The 23,901-nt window shown below is 35.4% G+C and overlaps 1 protein-coding gene across 1 annotated transcript in view; it reads right to left on the bottom strand.

The window, feature by feature from the left end:
- Nucleotides 1-23,901, bottom strand: part of USP34 (ubiquitin specific peptidase 34) — a 398,976-nt gene that overhangs the window by 302,417 nt on the left and 72,658 nt on the right. The window contains exons 2-3 of the mRNA XM_074206840.1: nucleotides 17,149-17,236; nucleotides 452-869 (exon numbers count right to left, since the gene is read on the bottom strand). Coding sequence (XP_074062941.1) covers nucleotides 452-869; nucleotides 17,149-17,236 — 506 coding nt within the window. The remainder of the gene's footprint in view (nucleotides 1-451; nucleotides 870-17,148; nucleotides 17,237-23,901) is intronic.

Below are 23,901 nucleotides of genomic sequence, written 5' to 3' on the forward strand. Positions count from 1 at the left end.
TTTGCTTGTAACAAGTTCTCAAAGTTCAATATATTCTCAAAACACAGAAAAAATAAAAAACAAGATACAACATCAATAACAGCACATATTTATATCAAAGAACAAGTAATAAGATCACTGTAAGAGAACAAGTTTCTATATATAATCCCATTAAACAATAACTATTCATCATTTTTTTAATTCAATTCAAAAATTTTTCAAGGCGGTATTTCAAATATTGAAGAATAGGAACAAAACCATCAGTGTAGCATTATTAAATGGATATCTTGACGTGAAAATAATGATCTTAATAATGAAGTAGTAATCATTTTTTCACATACACATTCTATATACATTTTTCTTTTACAGTTCTTAGACTTGTTTAGCATATATAAAAATTGAAATGTGGAGCTCAAATATTTTACTAATATGACTTCTCCAAGAAAATTAGCAAAATATTAAAAAAAAATACCTCTATTGTAGGATGAGTGTTATGCTTGTAAGCAGTATATAAGGGAAATTGAATCTGAAAGATTTTTGCCACACATAGCAAGAGTTTTTCTTTCTCATCTGTACTCCATAAATTAAAAGGATCAGAACTCTTCGTAGATTCCTCCTCCGTCAGGCTACAAATCCTTGTAGAGTCTAATTTTTTCTCTGATTTTTGTCTTTCTATATTTTCTTCTTGATGAGACTCTCTTTCTACATTCAATGGCTCCTCAGCTTGATTATTCTGATCTTGCCATGTTGAATCTATGTTAATAGTGCAATGTTTACAGAGCTGGTCCCGAAGCGCTTGAACTTGGGCAATCACTAAGTTAATGAGAGCACATACTACTTGGTTAAAAATCTCCAAGTGCTTATACTCCTTAAAGCAGCATAGACATTGCCTGAAAAAGAGAAATCAAAAAAATATTTGTTTCCATAAGAATTAAAATTAAATCATAAATATGTAGAGAAACTATTTAGAGAAACACTGAAAAATTCTTTCCTTACCCAGTTTACTTAGTTAAAAAACTAAGAAAAACATACAAAATTTAACAAACTTTGGTAAGCAGCTGATGTGTGCCACCAAGGACAGAAAGACAAAGAACAAAAATTCTGACCAGAGACAAAGATAATGAAAACATCTAAAAAGTACAATGAAAACATCTAAAAAGTACAAGTTGCTAAAAGGATTAGTTGAAGACTTTTAAGTAGGCCTTTTATTTAAGATTCAAAAAGAAATGCCACCAAGATAATAAGAAAAAATAAACTATACAAAACAATAAAATTCCAACAAAGTATAAAACAAAACATCCATTTCTACACCCATGAAAACCTGGCCCCTCAAAAATTAAAAAGCATAATATAAATCTGGAAGACTAAATAGAATGAGTTAAAGAATCCAAATGTATATGAATATACATGTGCGTATACACACACACACACACACACACACACAAAAGAACTAAAGCAATCAAGATGAAATTTGAGGGATAAGTACTAAGTATTACACTTGGGTTGAAAAATCTAAATGAATAAGTAAACTACAGACCCAAGGAGAGAACACTGTCAGAAAAGTTCCTATGAAAAAGACCACAGTGCTCAAGGGGACTTTCAAGCCAACAATGTGGTGGTCAAAAGAGCTAACCACACTACAGGTCATACATACAAAGGATTAAGAGCAACAAGTTAAGGTATTATCTTATAAAATAAGACTTTCTGGGCAGCTAGGTGGCATAGCACTGGCCCTGGAGTCAGAAGGATCTGAGTTCAATTTTGTCCTCAGCCACATAATAAATGCCTAGCTATATGACCTTGAACAAGTCACTTAACCCCATTGCCTTAATTTTTTTTTTAAAAATAAAATAAGACTTTCTATTGTACAGCAGACACAGATCTGATCCAGTCATTTTACTTTTACTGGATATATATATAGATATATATATATATATATATAGATAGATAGATAGATAGATAGATAGATAGATAGATAGATAGATATATATTTGCAAGGCAAATGGGATTAAGTGGCTTGCCCAAGGCCACACAGCTAGGTGTCTGAGGCCCAATTTGAATTCAGGTACTCCTGACTCCACGGCCAGGGCTCTATCCACTGTGCCACCTAGCACCCTGGCAACATATATCTTAACTGGCATAAAAAAGGAGTAGAATAATTCCATGAGAAGCTAAAGATGACCTTATTTTAATTAAAATGGCAAAAATAAGTTAACCATAAAAATGAAGTTAATTACATTATATTTGTCCTATTTCTTATGAAACGCTCACTCTCTGCTATGAAATACTGCCTCAATAAGACCAGTTGACCAATCACATCACTGACAAATACATATCTCAAGCAAAGAATATTCATCGATGCAACTTCAAACACACAAAAAAAAATTTTTCACATAGAAGCTATCCTATTAAGTTTGTTTCTAACCTAAGCAAAGCAGACATTCTGCATAACTATGAAACTTCTGCTCACTCAATTTTCCCAATTTTCCTCAAATAATGTTTACTGTTGAGGATGGAAGTCCCAATGTTCACTACAGATAGAACTGTCTCTTCCAGAAGTCTTCCTTTTTTTTGATTATGCATGCCTACTAGTAATAAAATGAATAAATGAATCTGAGCACAATCCCCTCCCAAAGTGGATGTTTACAATACAGTCATTATCTGTATAAATATAAGATTCTCTGTCTAATCCAAACCAATAAAGGGGGAAGTTTGAGGGTAGGAGAGGGAAAGCCAGTGGAAAGGGAGATATAGGAGTCTTTCTCACCAGTCACTGTCCTGTAATATAAGGTCCACCATCCAAGAAGAGACAGTTTTCAGTCAAGAAGTGAGCTGGGGGACAAGGAATGAATTCAGAGATGGTAGGGAAGAATTTTCCCAATTGACTCTTCATAGATATGCTGAATACCAAAGTAGCAGTTTCATTATAACTGACCTTAGAGGCCCATGTCAAAGGAAAACTCAATCAAAGTAGGTGTGGTAGGAGTTAGAGACAAGCCCACATTTGGCTACTACAGAAAGGATAAGATTCATCTTGTCTTCCCATTCTCCAGCACTTCATACACTTTCATTATTTTAGGGAATTTCTAATCAGGAAATTCCCTCTACCAATGCAGATTCAGTTCCTGCTCAGCAGGTTCTGTAGCTTAAAAAAAGTCTTAGTTCTTCAGAACACTGAGAAGTTACATGACATCCAGAAACTGTGTCAGAATAGAGGTTTTCCTGATTTCTGTGGTCAGAGCTCTATCAAATACATCAAAGATATTCTGGATATTCTCTAGGTCCTTTCTTACCCATTTTGAAAATTCTCAAAACTACACTAGCCTAGTCAGTATAATTCTAGCTATGTCAACCTAGTATGGACAAGAATGACAATAATGATAGGTTTTATATAGTGATTAAGGTTTGCAAAGCACTTTACATGTTAACTTATTCTCAAAAACTCTGGAAGTTACATCTATTATTATTCTTTTATTGATAAAGAAACTAAAGTATATAGAACAGGTTAAATGTCTTGCCTGGTAAGAGTCATTCAATTAGTATATTATCTGAGTTAGAATGGAAACTCGGGTCTTGCTAATTCAAATACCTACATTATAGAAACTGATAATACCTAAAACAAGTTTGGTTCACAGATCTTCCTGTGCATCCATTCTCACAGGTAAGCTCTGTATCCCTTTTAAATCCAGATCACAAAAGTTGTCTTAAGATGGGTAACAAGTAACTCACACAATCAACCAACAATTTGTACACCTATTAAATAAGAAAATCCAAATAAAAAAAAAATAGAATGAGGATAGTAAATGGGGGAGAATGAAGCTTTAAAAAGTCCAAAAAAAGATTTATATGTCATCACTATGAGATTAGTCAGGTGATAATTGTTTTTTCCAGGTCACAGCAATTAAAAATGATCACTTTCCAGAATGGAATCTACATAGGTGGTCAGAGGACCTACTAAATCAATAAAATCTGTGATACCAGAAGAATTAAAATAAGTAATATATGGAAAAGCAAAAGAACATGTTAATAAATAATGAAAACCACCAAATTTTTAAAATATTATAACAAGTCTATATAATCAATGCTACCATATATAAATTGAATTTTATTGCTAAATAAAACAGAATAAACCCTATTTGCTTAATTCAAGTAAACATGAAATATATTTCCAAAACATGACAAATTAAAACAACGGTATTTTTTTATAAATCTGCAAAATGGGAGCTATTTTGTCATTAGAAAACAATACTGTTATTCCAACTACACTGGCATAAATTAATTTCTGGCAATTTCTTCTAAAAATTGATGATATTCCAGGGTAGAATTTAGTTTTCCTCTTGGGAAAAAAAATAGTATGTCAAATCAGAAGGAAGTTTAAAGAAAGCATAAACTCTTAAGTTAGTTCACTTTATGAGTGTTACAGTTTAAGCTCACAAAATTTTAAATCAAGAAGAAAACAATAGAGATCTCTTAATTCAATGCTTTTATGGAAACTCAAAAACTAGAAAAAGTTAAGTGCCTTACACAAGGTCAGGGTGGCAGAGATATTCAAAAGCATGTCACAGGATCACAAAGCCCAGATTTAGGGACATAAGGGATCTATAAGTCACTTAGTCAAACCCTTTCATTTTAAAAAAGGGAAACTAAGAATCAGAAAAGCCAGATTACTTGTTCAAGACTACATAACTAGGAGGATACTACCTTGTATGAGATTTGAAGGAAGTTGTAGGGTCCAAGAAAATTAAAAATGGCAAAGAGGAGGTAAAATTAAACTTGGAAGACAATTTGATAAATCAATTGGAAGGGATCATAAGCGGGTCATATTTAGGCTGCAACCACAAGTGAGACTCAAAATTCAATAAATCTAGGAGCTTTATTAGGGGTGAATTTTTTAAATGTTTGACCAAATATTGCAAGCAAATTATGATAAAAATATCCAAATGATCCTTGGCAGAAAAAAGGTTCTCTATTCCTGGCTTAGACAGTCAGAGAGGACAGTTTGGTGGCCCAGTACATAAGAGTACCAGTTCTAGAATCAGGAGAATCTCAGTTCAAATCTGGTCTCAATCACTTACTGGCTAAAGTGATTGTGGGCAGGTCATTTAGCACTGTTTGCCTCAGTTTCCTCATTTGAAAAATGAGAAGGAAATAGCAAACCACTACAGTACCTTTACCAAGAAAAACCTAAAAAATCGGATCACAGTCAGATATGACTGAAAACTGACAATAATCATCTAATCTATGGAAATGAGAAAAACTAAGGCTCTGTTTAGACATGAGAAAACTAAGTTCTAAAAAAGTTTAAGTGAAATGACTTACCCAATATCATAGGTACAAATTGCGAGAGACAGGATATAAAATTAGACCCCTTAATGCAGAGGCAAATTCTTTTTTTTAATCTTTTTTTATTAAAGGTATTATTTGAGTTTTACAATTTTCCCCCAATTTTACTTCCCTCCCCCCACCCCCCATGGAAAGCAATGTCAGTCTTTACTTTGTTTCCATGTTGTATATTGATCCAAATTCAGTGTGATGAGAGATAAATCATATCCTTAAGGAAGAGAGACCAGACAATAAGATATGTTTTTTTCCCTAAATTAAAGGGAATAGTCCCTTAACTTTGTTCAAACTCCACAGCTTTTTATCTGGATACAGATGGCACTCTCCATTGCAGACAACCCAAAATTGTCCCCGATCGTTGCAGAGGCAAATTCTTTCCCCTCTACCACAATACCTAGAGAAGACATACTTCAGAAGATGCTAAATGTCATATCAATGATTGTAAAGGTTACTACAATGCACAAATTAACTAGATATAAGATGAGAAACAAAATGCTTCCATACAAGATCTCAAGTCTTTCAGCAATCTGGCTCTCCCATTATTTAAGCCTTATCTTTTAATAGTCTTCTTCCACAGGAAAAAAAAAAGATCAATTTTTATCAAAAATTTAAAAAAAACAAACTTAAAGTGTCACTAAAACACCATTTCAAAAAAATATCCAAGTTCTTTAATAATATTTAACAATGAAGTTATGAAGTTGGGATTTATGCCAGGAATACAGGGATAATTTAACATAACTATTATATAATTGCTTATATCATAACCAATCATACGACTACATCAATAAATGTAGAAAAAAAGTTAGACAAAATTTATTCCTATTAACTCGAAAGCACTTTTAAGGATTTTTCCTTAAAATAATAAGCACCTACCCAAAATAGTCAGTAAACATTATTTATAATGATAAAACTAGAAGCCTTCCCAATAAGATTGAGAATGAAACAAGGTTGACCATTATCACCAATATTTTTCAATACTATATTAGAAATGTAAGCAAGGGCAATAAAAGAACAAAAAGAAATTAAAGAAATCCAAATGAGCAATAAAGTAATAAAACTGTAACTCTCTAGCAAATTATATGATAATATGCTTGGAAAATTCTAGAGATCCAATTAAAAGGCATATTTAAAATGATAAATCCTAAGTACTTTTATATATCACAAATAAACCCTGTAAGAAGCGGTACTAAAATATCTTAAATATAAATGTGTATGTATAATATTCACCTGACTGTTTGCCTCTGAGGGGAGTGTAGATGGTGATAAGAAATCAAGTATCTTAAAAATATGCATATTCATGTGGATGAATGGTGAAAAACTTTAATAACATGTAAATAGAAAAAAACATATAAATTGTTTTTAAAAAAGAATACAAGAGATACCTCATTAAGAAATGATTGTAGACAGCATAAAATATTTAGAAGCATACCTACCAAAACAAACCCAGGAACTTATGAACAGAACTATAAAACTTTTCATACAATAAAATAAAATTTAAATAATTGGAGAAAAATTGTTCATGGGTAGGCAGAGTAAATATAATAAACTATTTTATTTGGCTAGGAAAAAATAATATTCATTTGGAAGAACAAAAAGTGAAGAATATCAATAGAATTAATGGAAAAAAATTGAAAGAAATTTAGCAGTACCAGATCTTCAACTGTATTATAAGATAATAATTATGAAAACCATCTGGTAGTGGTTAAAAAAATAAAGATGGGTCAGTGAAACACAGAAGACATACAATACACAGTAGTAAATAATTATAGTAACCCTAAGTTTGAAAAATGTAAAGATTTAATCTTGTAGCATAAGAATGAACTATTCCCAACTAAAACTGTTGGAAAAACTGTAAAGTAGTCTGGTAGAAATTGGTATAGACCAATATCTTATACCATTTTCCTAAGATACAGTCAAAATAATTATATGCCTTAGATATAAAGTGAGATAGCATAAGAAAATTAGAAAAACATGGAATATATTATTACCTATCAGATTTACGGATAGGAGAATTTATATTAAATGTCCCCTCTTTCACAACAGATATAAAAAAAACAAATTTTATTAGATGTTAAATTTCATAACAATAGAAATCATTGTGAGGTATATTATGGATGATTTTGACAACATTAAATTTAAGAGATTTGTAGAAATGAAACTAATGTAGCTTAAGATGAGAAAGAAAGGCAGACAATTGAGGAAAAATTTTTTTAGAAAGTTTCTCAGATAATAAAGGTGTCATATCCAAAATATAAGAGAACTCTGTCAAATTTATAAGAAAATAAGTCTTTCCACAACTGATAAAATAGCAAAAGGATATGAACAGGCAGGTTTTTTTGATGAAATAAAGTTACCTTATAGTCATATGAAAAGATGCCGTAAATCATTATTGACTAGAGAAATGCAAATTAAAAGAATTTTGGAATATCATTGATCAGAGTGGTTAAAATGCTAGAAAGGGAAAAGAAAAAACTGAGACACTAATACACTGTTAGTGGAACTGTAAACTGACCCAAAACATTTTAGAGAGCATTCTGGAATTATGCCCAAAGAGATTTAAAACTCCCTTTGACCCAGCAACATCACCATTAGATCTGTTTCCCAAAGTGATCAGTGAAAAAGGGAAAGAAAACTATATGTTCTAAAATACTGAACCAGAAATTGAAGGGATGTCCATAACCCAGGAATTGGCGAAACAAGTTATGTCATATGATTGTGATGGAATCCTATTTGCAAGTGTAAGAAATGATGAGCAGACTCATTTTAGAAAAATACAGAAAGACTTACATGAACTAAAGAAGAATGAAATGAAATGAGCAGAAGCAAGAGAATTCTGTATATATATATATAGTAACAGAAACATTATTTGAAGAATTACTGTGAAAGACTAAGTTATTCCAAGTATTTACTCATATCAACTACAAAGGACCTAGAAGGAAAATGCTTTAACTCCAGAGAAACTGATTAACAGAAGTATACATAGTATGATTTTATAAATATAGATGTGTGCGTATACATATGCACACACACACACATATCTATATCAAATGGTGGTCTTTCTTAGTGCAGGGCAGCAAGGGAGGGAGAAAGTTTAGAATGTAAAAAATTTAACAAACAAGTTTTTTTTTAATTAAAGGTAAACAAGGAGGTGGGATTAGTTAGCATTTTTTGCCCAGCTCATGCTGCCTCCTAAACAACCTAGAAAATATTCTAGACCAAATTCTCATCAAGATAACAGACAAAATTACCATGTCCTCAAGAGTAGTTTGGGAAGATGGAGAAGTCTGTGGACACTGGGCCAGCCTAGCCAGGAACAACACAGCAATGGAAGCATTTCAACACCCAAGAATTAAAAAGGAACAAAGATCAAAAATCAGGAGAGTTAATACTAAATTAAAAAAAAAAGATTCCAAGGTACACTTGAACCAATACAGAGAGCAGAAATAAGTGCCATCTAATAACTATTATTCATTATCCAAAATTTCAGGTCAAAAACTCAAGGCAAAAAGAAATGATATCAAGAGGGCCTGAGTAAAAGAGGTCCAAACTGTATAAAGAGCAAGGTCAGACAGTCCTCCTAAGAAGTGAGCATAGCCAATCCTAACAAAGTCCAAAAGTAAAAAAAGAGAACCCTTTTATAATGACCCTTCTAAAGACAAGGAAGATCACAGAATAAACAGACCATGTGAAGACAAAGCTTCAAAAAGAAAAAAAGCAAAATGGAAAGAAATCCAACAATTCCCAGAAGAGTTAAAGAAGGAAAAGTGATTTTTAAAAAATGAAATCAAAGACATGGAAAGAGAATTAATAATGGGGGGGGGGAGAGAACCTTACTGAAGAAAGTAATTGCTTGAAAAAGAGAACTGGCCTTATAAGAAAATGATGGTTGCCCAAGTCATCAATAAAAAATAAAGTCAAAAGAGAAAAAACTGAAACGAAGTGTAAAATATGAAAAAAACAACCAACCTGGAAAAAGATCAAGTTGAGTTAATTTAAGAATGAATGGAATAGGGGCAGCTAAGTGGCACAGTTGGCTAGAACACTGGCCCTGGAGTCAGGAGTACCTGAGTTCAAATCCAACCTCAGACACTTAATAATTACCTAGCTGTGTGGCCTTGGGCAAGCCACTTAGCCCCATTGCCTTGCCAAAAAAAAAAAAAAAAAAAAAAAAAAAAAAAAAAAAAAGCAGGTAAAGGAGGAATTTTAACAAATACCCTCTGTGACACAAATACAGTCTGAATACCTAAATCAGGGATATTACAAGAACAGAAGGGCAGACTAATTTCCCTAATGAATACAGAAGTAAAAAAAAAATTAATAAACACACTAGGAAGGAGATTATACTCTATCACAAAGATTGTATTATGACCAGGCTGGACTGATGTCAAGAATACAGGGTTGACTCAATTGCAAGAAAATTGTAAGCATATCTATTACAATACCAATGACAAGAATAACATGCATATTTCAATAGCTGAACTAAAAGCTTTAGTCAAAAATATAATAATTTCATTAAAATGCAAAAATACAGGAATAAAGGAAGTTTTTCTTAAATAAATAATATCCATTATCACCATAAATATTTAATATTATATTAGAACTCCTACATATAGCTAAGAGAGATTAAATAAGCAAAGACAATGAGAAAACAAAAATTCACTTTTTTTGCAGACAGACAAATATGAAAAAAAACCCTACAGAGTCAACTAGAAAACTAACTGAACAAAATTTCAGGATATAAAACAAACCCCTACACAATTTATCAGCATTTCTATATATAAAAATCAATAAAACCCAGCAAGAAGAGATAGAAAAAGAAATTCCATTTTAATTACAAACTGTTTAAAATATTTGAGTCTGTCAAGTCTCGCGAAGAAACTTTATAAAAACAATTTTAAAACATTCTTAAATCACACAAATCTAAATCTAAATAACTGGAGGAATATTAATTGCTCATAAGTAAGTCAAATTAGTATAATAAAAATGAGAATACTACCCAAATTCACTAATTTAGTGACATACAAATCACACCAACAAAGAATTACCCCACAGAGTCAAATGAATACAATTTATCTGGAAGAAAAAAAGGCAAGAAAATCAAGTGAGTCAATAAAAATATCTTAAAGGAATAGGGACAAGCAGTACCAGATCTCAAACTATACTACAAAACTAAAATCATCCAAACAAATGAGTATGAGGTAAGAAACAAAGAGGCTGAAGACATGAGATATACAAGATAAAAAGGTAAATTAATACCATTATCAAGTATTAATTGAACTCAAAAGATTGCAGCTAAAGGACAAGAAGTTACTATATTAAAAAAAAATTGTAGGGAAAACAGAGAAGGAATATGTAGACAATACCACAGTCCAACATCTCATGTGATAAACCAAGATGAGTTCAAAATGGATGGAGGACTTAACATAAGGAATTGCCACTGACAAATTGAGAGCAGCAGGGAAAAAAGATTTTCTATACTGCATATCAGGTGCTCAATAAATGTTTATTGATTGAAGCTGTGAATTAGTCCATTCTATAAAGCTATTTGAAACTATGCCCAGTTTTCTCATTTGCAAAATGAAGTTAGATAGACTAAATGATCTAGGGTTTTGGGATTCTTACGAAAACATATAGAGCTTGTCTAATTAGCATTATATAAGCCTGCAGAGCTTTCTTAAGATACAGGGCATGAGCCAACAATGTCATATGGCAGCCCCAAAAGTTAACATGATCTTGATACTAAGAAAGTGAATCCACCAAACTTGAACTCTAATACCGTGACAGTAACAGATAATAATGATAGGTAGTATGTAAAGAATATTTTAATGAACTTTATATATTATCTAAATTGGTCCTCACAACAAACCTGTGAGGAGCAAGGTAATTTCCTTATCCTCATTTTGGATTACATAGCAGGGGACAAGAGATAAGTACCTTGCCCAGCTATTCTTCCCAGTCAACTGGCAGTTGTTCTTATCTCCTGCCTCTCTCTACCTTATTGTCTGACTGTCCAGTTTGTTCATCTCTCAGGAGATCAGTCACTCACAAATGCCTTTGCTCCCTCTGTCTCCTTTCTCCTTTAGCTTCTGCTTAGCATAGTAATTCTTAAATAAACCTTTTTCAAAAGTCCCTGAATATTTCTGGGACAGAGTTGGTCAGTTCTTTCGCCCAAAACCCCAAAACCTTTAGCTGGCTATGTTTTCCCCAGTAACACTCCCACTTGCAACCTGAGGGAGGCTGTCTTGCACTTGAGGTCTGCCCTGTTCTGGGGTTGGGATCAGTCCTACTCCAATACCAGGCCAGGTACACACCATATAACATGGCTTCTACCAGGCTTGACAAGCATGATCAGATGATCACTGACAGAAACTTTGGTCTCAAGGAGAGCTCTGCTTTACAAAGCCTAATGCTTCTTTCATGATCGCCAGAAGCATAGGTGCAGGTCTCTGCACCATTGAGTCAGGAGTATAGTTTTGAAAAGGTGGTTTGCTGCAGCTATTTGGGAAACCCAGCTAAAGCTGCCTCCTTGTTAATGAAAGATGCTTGTGATTTCAGTTTTGGAGCATTTATGGTTTGTTTGTTTTTTGTTTTTGTTTCTGAGGCTCCCAATCCACTCCTTGACTCCAAATTCCATCTTTTTTTAACCTGTCCTGTCTTTGTGACATCATCCTATGACAGTTAATCTGTTGTCTTTGTGACATCATCCTATGACAGTTAATCTGTCGTCTTTGTGACATCACCCTGCCAACACTTAAACCAACAAGCCCAACAACCAAAGAATCAAAATGTTGTAGGACCTAAAGGAAAATGGCAGGATCATGGAGGCATGAGCACGTGGTTGTGTTTGGATGATCTGAGTCAACTTTCACAAGAAAAGTTAAACATCAGAAGTAATAAGGTGTTGAGAGAGAGAACATGGAGAAAACAAGAAGATGGAAGAAAAGCCAGTGTGTGACCATGACACTGAGTAGAAGGATATAAAAGCCTCCATCAGCGTGAAAGAAGTTGTTCAAACCCATTCCCTCCTCCTCTGCTCTCCTGAAAATCCCATCCACCCCAGAAACCATGTGCCTCACCAACTGCCCCAACGGCTGCCAGCCAAACTGCTCCATGCCCGGATGCTGCAATCCCCTCTACTGTGTCTGTCCTAGCTGTCACCCCGCCTCTTCTTCTGTGGCCCTAGTGTGCCAGCAACCCTGCTGTGAAGGTGGCCCCTGCCAATCCACCTGCTGCCAGGCTGGTCCCTGCAGCCCCTCCTGCTGTGTGTCCACCCCCTGCTCATCCACCTGCTGTGTGTCTTCCCCCTGCTCATCCACCTGTGCTGTGTCTGTCTGCTGCAAACCCACTCTGTGTGTGCCCTGCCAGGTATCCGGCTGCAAGCCAGCTTCCTACACGACTATTGTCTGCAGAACCACCTGCGCCCCCTCTTCCTGCTGCTGAACAGGAGTGAGTCATCCAAGCCATCCACTCATAGTTCAGATGGGATGAGACTGGAAACTCCCTGACTTGGGTCATTATGGCCACAGCTTTGCTGATTCCCCTGGAACTTTGTATGCCTTCACTGGCCACACAAAGCAGGGCTAATGATCCAGTCAACAGGAACCTTTGTTTCCCCTACCCCCTCCCTGAAACCCATGGAGCAAAGACCCTCTTGGGCAGATACTTTGGCTCTGCTCGTTGTCCACTTCACCTGAGGGTGGGTCTCCTCTCAAGGGTTTGTCTCATTGCACATTTGCTATTGGAGTCTGCCTTGGCAAGAAACAACCTTAAGCCAATAAATCAATGTGATCTGCCATTAAAAAAAAAGAAAGAAACTTGCCTGAGTGTCTCATAGATAACATAGATAAGTGCCAGTATTTTGAACCCTGGTCTTCCAGACTCAAAACCAACACTTAAAAATCAAATCTTGCACCTAGCTATTAGATCCATACTAGCAGCAAAAATTGGAAGTGGGTTAGGGTATCAATTCATAAAGATGATGAAGATACTCAAAGGATAAAGAAGAAGTTGGACTTTTCAACCAAAAATAAAAAGGTAAGAGAATGTCAGAAATGAATGACCAGTGCCCATGTCTAGCTATGTAAAATCTATAGAAGCAAGAAAAGCATTACTGAAAAAAATTAAGAGAAAAAGGATGTTTCTGGAAATTAATATTCCACAAGAGATCCTATTATCTTTACCACCATAGACAGAAAGACATCAGTTATTTAATTTTAAAAGAAAACTTAATTTGAGAAACCAAACTACTAACTTAAAGGCACTAAGGTATTCCTCATTCAAGGTAAGAGAGACAATGTCATTAAGTGACCCCTGACCAAGTAATATTGGGCAAGACAAAACAGGAAATTGGACTTATGTTAAGTGTTGACTAATGTCACAGAAAACAGTAAAAGTTCAAGAAAGCCCTTTAAGTGGAGGTCTATTCTGGTTATATCTAGGTTTCATGTTGGGAGTCTCATAGATGAGAACCAAAGTATATTAATGTCAGTATGACATGAGAAGCTGGGTTCAAAATTAAATAGGACTACTGCATTAAAATAGGTACACTGCATTGCCGACTAGGAATTACAAGAACAAGTCAGTCCCATCATTACTGGTAATGTTTTTCAGGGAAGCTCAAAATCTGGAATGCTTTTTCCTTTTCTGTCTACTGACCTTGGCTTCCTTTAAATCCCAACTAATTTCCACCTTTTATAGAAAGGCACCTTCAATTCATTTCTAGTGTGTTCCCTCTTTTAATTATTTCCTATTATATTCTGGATATAACTTACTTTTGTACATGTTTCCATGTGGTCTCTGCATTATACTCGGAGCTCCTCCTCGAGGGCAGTGGCTGTCTTTTACCTTTTTGTAACTCCAGTATTTAATACAGTGCCTTGCACATAGTAAATGTTTAAAAAGTTTAACAACTGAGTAACTGTTCCTAAATTACTTCTCCCAGAAAAATAAGGTCATTTTTTATGGGTATGAATATCCTAGTGTTATGTAGCTCCAAGTAAAGAAACACAACAGCCTTTGTATTCAAATTAAGTAGAATAAAGAGGATAATCAGTAATCAAGATTATAGTAAAGTGTGGGAGCAAGCCACAATATATACTGAGTGACTCAGTGGAAAGAGAGCTGGGCTTTGAATCAGGAAGACCTGAGTTCGAATGTGGCCTAAGACTGAGCTAGCTGTGTTAATCTTGAGGACAGTTTCCTCAACTATGAAATGCAGGTCATAATAATAGCACCTATCTCATAGTTACAAAAATCAAATAAGATGTTTGGTAAAGCATAGAATTTCACATATAGTTAGCGCTCAATAAGTTTCCTTCCTCCTCCTCCTAACAAAAACTACAAAGGAGTAAAATATGTCATAAGAAATACAATGTCAGGGCAGCTAGGTGGCGCAGTGGATAAAGCACTGGCCCTGGAGTCAGGAGTACCTGGGTTCAAATCCAGTCTCAGAAACTTAATAATTACCTAGCTGTGTGGCCTTGGGCAAGCCACTTAACCCCATTTGCCTTGCCAAAAAAAAAAAAACTAAAAAAATACAATGTCAGAAAAAAATGATTACTAGTTAATAGTATCAAATTAAAACTAGAAGAGATCTTAAGCGCTCTTGGCCTGGAATTTTGTGAAGTTTAAAATCACTAAAGTATGAATATGTAAGAATGAATGTATGTAACTGAATTACACGCAGCTGGAAGCTCAGATTTACTCACATGCTCAGTACAGATTTGATTTTCTCTGGGGTTTTGGGGAGTTGCCTTTTTTTTAAAAACCTGAACCAGTTTGTCCCTGGTTAGGCAAAATATTTCCCCATTCCATCAGGGGTTTCCCCATATTAATGTCAAACTTAATGTGGACACATGATCAACAAAGTCCACTAAAGCACCAAACTCCCAAGCTCAGGAGATCCAACAACCTCAGTCTCCTCAAAAACTAGGATAAATACATACCACTATACCCAACAACTGCATTGCAATGTAATGAATTTTTTATAATGCTATGTATTTCATACATTTAAAATTATTTTTAAGGTTAAAAAAAATGAAGAATAGACACTCAGGTACAGAAAAACATTTCACTCTGAGAAATTATTTCTCTTATTAATAATCAATTATTGAATTAGGACTGGAATTTTTTTTTTCAGAAGCCTAAAGGTTGTTCAGTTTTTGAAAGGCATTTTTGATGGATGAGATTACTGAAATAGCTGGGGTCCATGTTTCCATCCTTGAAGGGAGGGAGACCCTACCCTAAAGAACCTTACAAAGCATTTAAGGTGAATTATGATCCATTATATTCAACCCAGTCAAGGTCTGAGTTTTGCTTAGCTTGTCCTTCACAGGGGGATAAGTTTTTGTCCAAGACTTAGTGATGAGTCAGGTCCCCAATCCTTCATTAGAATAGGCCCACTTCTCATAATAATCGTCCTTTTCATATTAACCAATCAGAGTTGATTGCTACTCTCAGAAACACCCACTGTTCCAAGGGCATATAAACATTGAGGGGGTCCCATGGGGAACTGGTCTTAGACATTCAAGAATGTCACTGACCCTTTCATTAATGCTAGTATGATTAATGATTACCCAGAAAATTGTGTCTATTGAACTTTTTAATCATCAATATTCAACAAGGAAATAGGAAAAAAGGGGGTGAAGAGAAATTCAGAAGGGACTTTTGTTGTTCAGTCATTTTTCAGATGTTTCCAACTATTTGTGATCCAATTTGGGGTTTTCTGGCAAAGATACTGCCTTCTCCAGCTCATTTTACAGAAGGGGAAACTGAAGCAAATAGGATTAACTGATTTGTCCAATGTCACAAAGCTGCTCTGTTTCTGAGGCCAGATTTGAATTCAGGTCTGACACTCTATCCACTGTGCTACCTAGATGACTATGTAGGATGAATTATCTTCTAAAATACTACCAAAAATGACTGTTAAGAATTGTCGTCAGTTATATCCCCAAGAAATATCTAACACTGGTCTCATAACCTCCACCCTAGTTCAAACCCTTAACACCTCTCAATTTAACTATTACACAAGTCCCATAATCAATCTTCCTAAAGTCTACTTTTCATCTATCCTCCACAAATTTGTCAAATCAAATAATTCCTAATGCACACCTCTGCTGAAGTGGTTTCAGGGGCTCCCTATTGCTTTTAGGAACAAATGCAAACTCCTGTTTGGTATTGAAAGATTTTCATAATCTAGTTCCAATATATTTTTATACTGATTTCACATTATTCTACCTTGTGGATTCCCACTAAACCAATTCCAGGTAAACTTCATTTTTCAACTATATGATATTCCCTCTTCACCTTCCATGACTTTGCACATACCATCAGCCCCTCCAGACCCAGATGTATTTCCTCCTCACTTCTGTCTCACAGAATTCTTAACTTTTTCAGGGTTCATATATAGTATTACCACTCATAAAATGTTTCCAAAATTCTCCAATTACTAGTGTATTGTACTTCTCCCAAGCCTCATCAGCATATACAGACTTAGTAGAATATAAGCACCTTGAGAATAAGAACTTTATTGTTTCTGTCTTTTTATTATCAGGCCATAGTACAGTGCTTGGTAAATATAAAATAATGATTAAATGCTGTCCCTTTCCCCAAAAATGGGTGGTTCGAAAATAGAAAAGCAAAAGTAATCTAGTACATTAGATGGATTTCCTAGTTGAAGATTTATGTAAAGACAAAGATAAGAATTGGTCTGTGTATCCATAATGATGAAATTCTATAATCAATTTGCTATAGGATAAAGAAAAAAAACTAGAAAGTTCAAATAAAGTTTCCTATAAATTAAAAGCTGCCACAATAGATGTTTCAAGATACCTTTGTGTCCAGGAGTTGATATAAGCAAATATTTTGAGAGTATGTTCCTTTCTGAGTTGCAGTCCATCACCACCTTCAATGTCTGATACTAAAAAAAAGAGGGGGGGGAGAGAAAATACATATTTAGAAATAATAACTCAAATTTCAAAACTAAAATCTCAGTGCAAAATTAAAAGTATCTCAGAGAATGTTTTTTATTTATCACCAAAACAAAATTATTTAAACTATGAAAATTCAGAAAACTCCTGGCTCAAGCAGAGTCAAGATAGCAGGAACTCCCGTGAGCTCTTCCCAAAATCACTCCAAATATCCTTAAATAATGACTTTATTAGAGTGGCAGAAACCACAAAAATCTCTGGTGTAACAGACTTCCTGCAGATCTTCCAAGTTGTCAATTGTTTCATTGAATCTTTTTTGAAAGTCATGACCAAAACCAGGGCAGGAAAAGCATAGATATCATTTTTCAAGAAATTCTCCAAAAAAACACCCTGATATCCTAGAAGCAGAGGGGAAAATAGAAATTGAAAGAAGCCACTAATCAACTCATGAAAGTGATCCCAAAATGAAAACTGCCAAATTTCAGAATTCCCAAGTCAAGGAAAAAATACTACAAGCAAACAGAGAGAAATAATTCAAATATCATGGAGCTACAGTCAGGATAACAAGATTTAGCAGCTTTCACGTTTAGAGCTCAAAAGGCATGGAATATGATATTCTGGGAAGGAAAAAAATGAACATTCAACGAAATCAGGGATTTGAAATGACCAGAGCTGAACATAAAATTTGATCTTCAAGTATAGGACTCAAATGAAGCACGGAGAGGAGTAGAAAGGAAGGGCAAATCATGTGGTTTTTAATCATGTTGAACTGCTTATATTCCTGTATGAAGATGATACTGATAATTCATAAGAACCTTCTCCTTTATTAGGGTAGTTAGAAGGAGCATATATAGACTAGGCACAGGAGGGAGTTGAATTTGAAAAGATGGAGTTAATGGAGGAGAAAAAATGTACTGGGAGAAAGGGAAAGGGGAGATTGAAAACTGCCATGAATATTATAGCCCAATTTCAGAATTCCCAAGTCAAGGAGAAAATACTACAAGCAAACAGAGAGAAATAATTCAAATATCATGGAGCTATAGTCAGGATAACAAGATTTAGCAGCTTCCACATTAAAGGCTCAAAAGGCATGGAATATGATATTCTGGAAGGGAAAAAATGAGAAAATAGAGAAAAAAGAATAAGTGGGGTTCGGGGTAGAATAGGATGGAGGAAAATACAGTTAGCAATATCAACTGTGGGGGAAAATATTGAAGCAATTTCTCTGATGGACTCATGATAGAGAATGTTATCCAACACACTGATGGTTGTCTGAATCATACTTTTTTCCCCCCTCATTTTATATTTCTTGAGATTTATCTTTCTTGGAGGGAGGGGGGGTTATGTTTACTTTTACAACATGACTATTATAATAATGTTTTTCATGACTACACATACCTACACCAAGTAACTGTTTTCTCAATGGGGGAGTGGGATAGGAGGAAGGGAGAGAATTTGGAACTCAAGATTTTTTGCGAAACTTGCTCTTGCATGTAACAGGGAAGGAGGGGGCTTAGAAATAAAATAAATTAAATGTTCATATAAAAAAGAAAGAAAAGAAAAATTCCAGTTTGATTAACTAAACTTACTAAAATTTTCTTAAATGTAACCTAAATCTTTAATTTAAAGCATATTGAATACTCCTGTAATTTCTTTAATATTTTCCTTACAATTCTGAGAAACAGGGTCTTCCCAGAAGTTATACTTCCATTTTGTAAATTTTAAGAAAGTAAGCCTCAGAGAAATGATGGAACTTGACAAAAAACAGATGAGCAAAATTGAGGATCTTTTGGCAAAATGCCTTTCTACCATACTACCTTGAAAACAGTGATCAATCAAATACAGAAATAAACTTAAGTTAATAGGTGATTCTGGAAGACTTCAGCTTAAATGTTAGCTCAAACACTAATAGGGCGATCCTGGACAAGTGGCTTAATATATATGCCTGGCTCTGTTCCTCATCTATAAAATGGGAGATCCTGAGACAATTTCAAAGGATCTGCGTGAGGTTAATACAGTTTTTAAAAAAAAGACTAAAATCTCTGAATTTCTTACGTGTTAAGTATAGCTATAACCCACATAAACTAAGACTTTTGGAGGTTCTCAATTTTTAAGAGTAAAGAGATTCTAAGATTAAAAAGTTGAGAAATACTTAGTTGACAATTTTCTTTTTCTGAAAGTTCATCAAGGGCGGCTAGGTGGCGCAGTGGGAGGTTAGGTGGCGCAGTGAATAGAGCACCAGCCTTGGAGTCAAGAGTACCTGGGTTCAAATCCGACCTCAGACACTTAATAATTACCCAGCCGTTTGGCCTTGGGCAAGCCACTTAACCCCAGTGCCTTGAAAAATCTAACTAAAAAAAAAAGTTCATCAAGACTTGTAGTTGATAAATTTGATAAATACTGAGCAAAAAAAAAACCCCACATACTCCTACTCTCACATCAAAAGAACAAACAAACCTCTTTTTTCAAGTGAAAGAAAAATAATCTATATTCAAACTAAACTACTAGGACTACGAATAAGCTAAAAAGGCAAACAAATTTTTTAAAAAACTTAGAAAAATGAGCTGGAGAAGTAAATGATCAGCTTCCTAGTATCTCTTGCCAAGAAAACCCCAATTGGGGAATCACAAAGAATAAGATAGGACTCAACAACTATATTGCTAGTTTAGTGGTCTGCATTTGTGATTTCATTAGTATAGGGGACTCTAGGTGAAGGAACTTCCTCTACCAATACAAATCAACAACTATTAAGCAACCTGAATTTTAGTCTTGGAGTTCTTCAAAGAGAGGTCAAACGACTTGTCGAGGTTCACCCAGCCTATAGTAAATATGTCAGTCTAAATTTGAACTCATTTCTCAATATGGAGCCACATAGCCTGAAAAGTTTAAAACTTCTATGTGTTAAGGAAAGGAAAATGGAGGTGTCAAGTTAAAATTGCATTTCCTTCACATATTCTGATATTCAAAGGAAACTAAACAGTATGTTATCTAACTATAATTTTCATCTGAGGATGTAGGTCATTATTCTTCTGAGGAGCTGCCTTTAAGGCAAGTGAAAAGGGGATCTTATCCAAGAGAAGATGCCCTATGACCATAGACAAATCACCCAAATCCTGCATCCTAAAATTTTTTCCTCAATGATAAAATGTATCCCAATACCTAATTCAGACTTGTCTTGAGGGGAAGCAAATTTCAAATCATCAATAAGTGCTGATTCTTTACAAACTGTATGCCAGGTACTGAGTATTCAAAACACAAGAAAAGTTCCAGCCCTTAAGATCTATATAATAGAGGGCAGAAACAATAAGACTCAACAACATAATTGACAGAAAAACTGAAGAGTCCAGGATGGATTGCCCTTAAAAGAAATTTTAGAAAAAATTATAACAACTCATACTGATATAGAAACCTACTAGGCTCCAGGCTCTGGGCTAGGTGCTTCACAATATAATCTTATTTGATCAAAAACCTTGGAAGATTAGCACTTTGATTCCCTCCCACCCACCCACTTCCTTTTTTTTTTTTTGAAACAAAAGATGAAACTGAGGTAGCCATTAAGTGAATTGCCCAGAGTCAAACAATTAAGTTAGAGAAATAGATTTAGGGAGAAAGATAATGAATACAATTTGGGGGATGATGAGTTTGAGATTTAGATGGACAATTTGGCAATGTGTAAGTACAAGTAAATTACAAAAAAAAAATTTACGTATAAAGATCGACATAGAGATAATAATTCTATACAAAATTACTGATGAGATTGCCTAGCAACACTTTAAAAAGAGAAAGTGTTTAGCCAGGGTCCAGGTACATTCATCGTAAAAAGAAAAGTGTTCAGCCAGGGTTCAGGTACATTCATCGCTAAGGGCAGGAAATAATGATCTAGGAAAGGCACCTGAGAAGATATAGGTCAAAAGTAAAATGCAAAGAAAAGTTCACCTTACAGATATATTATTTCTAGCTAGGGTGACCAGAAAGGATTTCACAGAGGAGAAGGCTTTTAAGATGGGCCTAGAGAGAAGAGTGGCTTCCCGGATGTCACTATGCGTTAATGGTCCTCTCTACCTCACAGTGCCCTGTATTATCATTTTATGTAATTAAACCTACAGTAAAATATAAATTAAGAATTTATACAGGGTGGCTAGGTGGTGCAGTGGATAGAGAACCAGCCCTGGAGTCAGGAGTACCAGAGTTCAAATCTGACCTCAGACACTTAATAATTACCTAGCTGTGTGGCCTTGGGCAAGCCACTTAAGCCCTATTTGCCTTGCAAAAAAAAAAAAAAATCTTAAAAAAAGAGACTATATACATACACACAAAATACCAGTCTTCAGTTATATTCTAATTGGGGAATATAAGAATTATACAAATAACACCATCAAATAATTTCAAGAGTGAAAATGCTGGGGGTGGCTAGGTTGTGCAGTGGGGAATAGAGCACCGGCCCTGGAGTCAGGAGTACCTGGGTTCAAATCCGGTCTCAGACATTTAATATTATTACCTAGATGTGTGGCCTTGGGCAAGCCACTTAACCCCGTTTGCCTTGCAAAAAAACTTAAAAAAAAAAGAGTGAAAATGTTAATAACTGAGGAGGATCACTCAATAAATATTTATTAAACACAAGCTAGGTACCAGGTACTATGAAAAGTAAGGGGGCAGAACCAAGATGGCAGCAAGAGAAGAGCATCTCAAGTGCTCTCTCCAAAATATTTCAAAAACCTTAAAATTATGACTAATTAAATTTTCAATAGACAGAACCCACAGAAAAATCTAGTGAGGCAATTCTCCAGACCAAGGTAACCTGAAAAATAGTGGGAAGCTCTATTCCACGGGATTGGAGGAGCAGCACCACACAGAGGGAAGGAGCTTCAGCCTCCCAGGAACAGTCCCAGGGCACCTGGGAGCACAGACTCCCAGTTTCCTGACCTGTTCATCAGGGAGCACCAAGCACAGCTTGAAGATCAGCAAGGAGCCCTCTGTCACAGGCAGCATGAAGCCCAGGCTCTCAGCGTACTCAATGCAGCTGGCACTCAGTGCAGCCCAGATCCGAGGAAACAGAAGCAGCCCCCTGGAGTCCAGCAGAAGCCTCCAAGCAGCTGTGCCTTGAGGGCTCGGCCCAAATAAGGTAAGGGAGTGGAGGGAGACTGCAAGGTCTGTCCCTGGAACAGGACTCTGGGACTTTGACCACATTCAGACCCTGGTCAGTCTAGGCCCCACATTGAGCAGGGACACGCCCCCCACAGCCTCTGGGGCAGAGGGGTGAGCTTGTGGTCATTCACACACCAGAAGAGCAGTCAGTGCCTCACACAGAGTTTCTTGTAGTGGGGCGTCCCCATAAAACTCAAAAAGCTCAGGAAGCACCCCAGAACCAGGCACAGGCTAGGGAAATGAGTAAATGGGGGGGGGGGGGGGAGAGATCTGTGACAAAAGACAATTACGTTGGTCCCATGGAGGATCAAAATACTCATTCTGAAGATGGCAAAGTCCAAGCTTCTGCCTCTAAAGGTTCCAAGAAAAATAGAAGTTGGGCTCAGGCTATGACAGAGCTCATAAAAGATTTTGAAAATCAAGTAAGAGAGATAGAAAAAAAATTGGGAAAAGAAATGAGAGCAATGCAGGAAAAATATGAAAAAGAAGTCAGCAGTTTAGTCAAAGAGAACAAAAAAAAATGCTGAAGAAAATAACATGTTAAAAATCGGCATAGCTCAAATGAATAAAACAGTTCAAAAAGTTACTGAGGAGAAGAATGCTTTAAAAAAATTGATCAGATGGAAAAAGAGATAAGAAAGCTCTCTGAGGAAAACAAATCCTTCAGATGTAGAATGGAGCTAAAGGAAGCTGATGACTTTGTGAGAAATCAAGACACTGTAATTCAACACCAAAAGAATGAAAAACTAGAAGAAAATGTGAAATATCTCATTGAAAAAAACAAATGGTCTGGAAAACAGATTCAGGAAAGATAATTTTAAAATTAGTGGGGTACCTGAAATTCATGATCAGGAAAAGAACCTGACCTCATTTTTAAAGAATTTCTACAGGAAAATAGCCCTGATATCCTAGAAAGAGAGAAGAGTTGAGAGACCTCACCAATCTCCCCTGGAAAGAGATCCAAAAAACAAAAACAACCCCCAGGAATATTATAGCCAAGTTCCTGAACTCCCAAGTCAAAGACAAAATATTACAAGTAGCCAGAAGGACACAATTCAAAACATCGTGGAACTGCAGTCAGGATCACACAAGACTTAGCATCAACAACATTAAGGGTTCGTAGGGCTTAGAATATAATATTTTGGAAGGCTAAAAGAGCTCAGAATGCAACCAAGAATCAACTACCCAGCAAAACTGAACATCCTCTCCCAAGGGAAAAGATGGACTGTCAATAAAACGGGAATTTCAGATGTTCCTGTTGAAACAAACCAGAGCTGAACAGAAAGTTTGATCTTCAAGTACAGGACTCAGGTGAAACATAGAGAAGGAGGATGAGAAGGGTAAATTATGAGGGACTTAATGATGATGAACTGCATGTATTCTTACATGGCAAGATACTGATAATAACTCATATGAACCTTCTCATTTAATAGAGTGGGCAGAAAGAGCTTTTATAGATGGGGATAGGAGAGAACTGAATTTGAAAAATGGAGTCAATGGTAAAAATGGA

The sequence above is a fragment of the Macrotis lagotis genome, chromosome 1 (assembly GCF_037893015.1).
Source record: "Macrotis lagotis isolate mMagLag1 chromosome 1, bilby.v1.9.chrom.fasta, whole genome shotgun sequence".
NCBI lineage: Eukaryota > Metazoa > Chordata > Mammalia > Peramelemorphia > Peramelidae > Macrotis > Macrotis lagotis.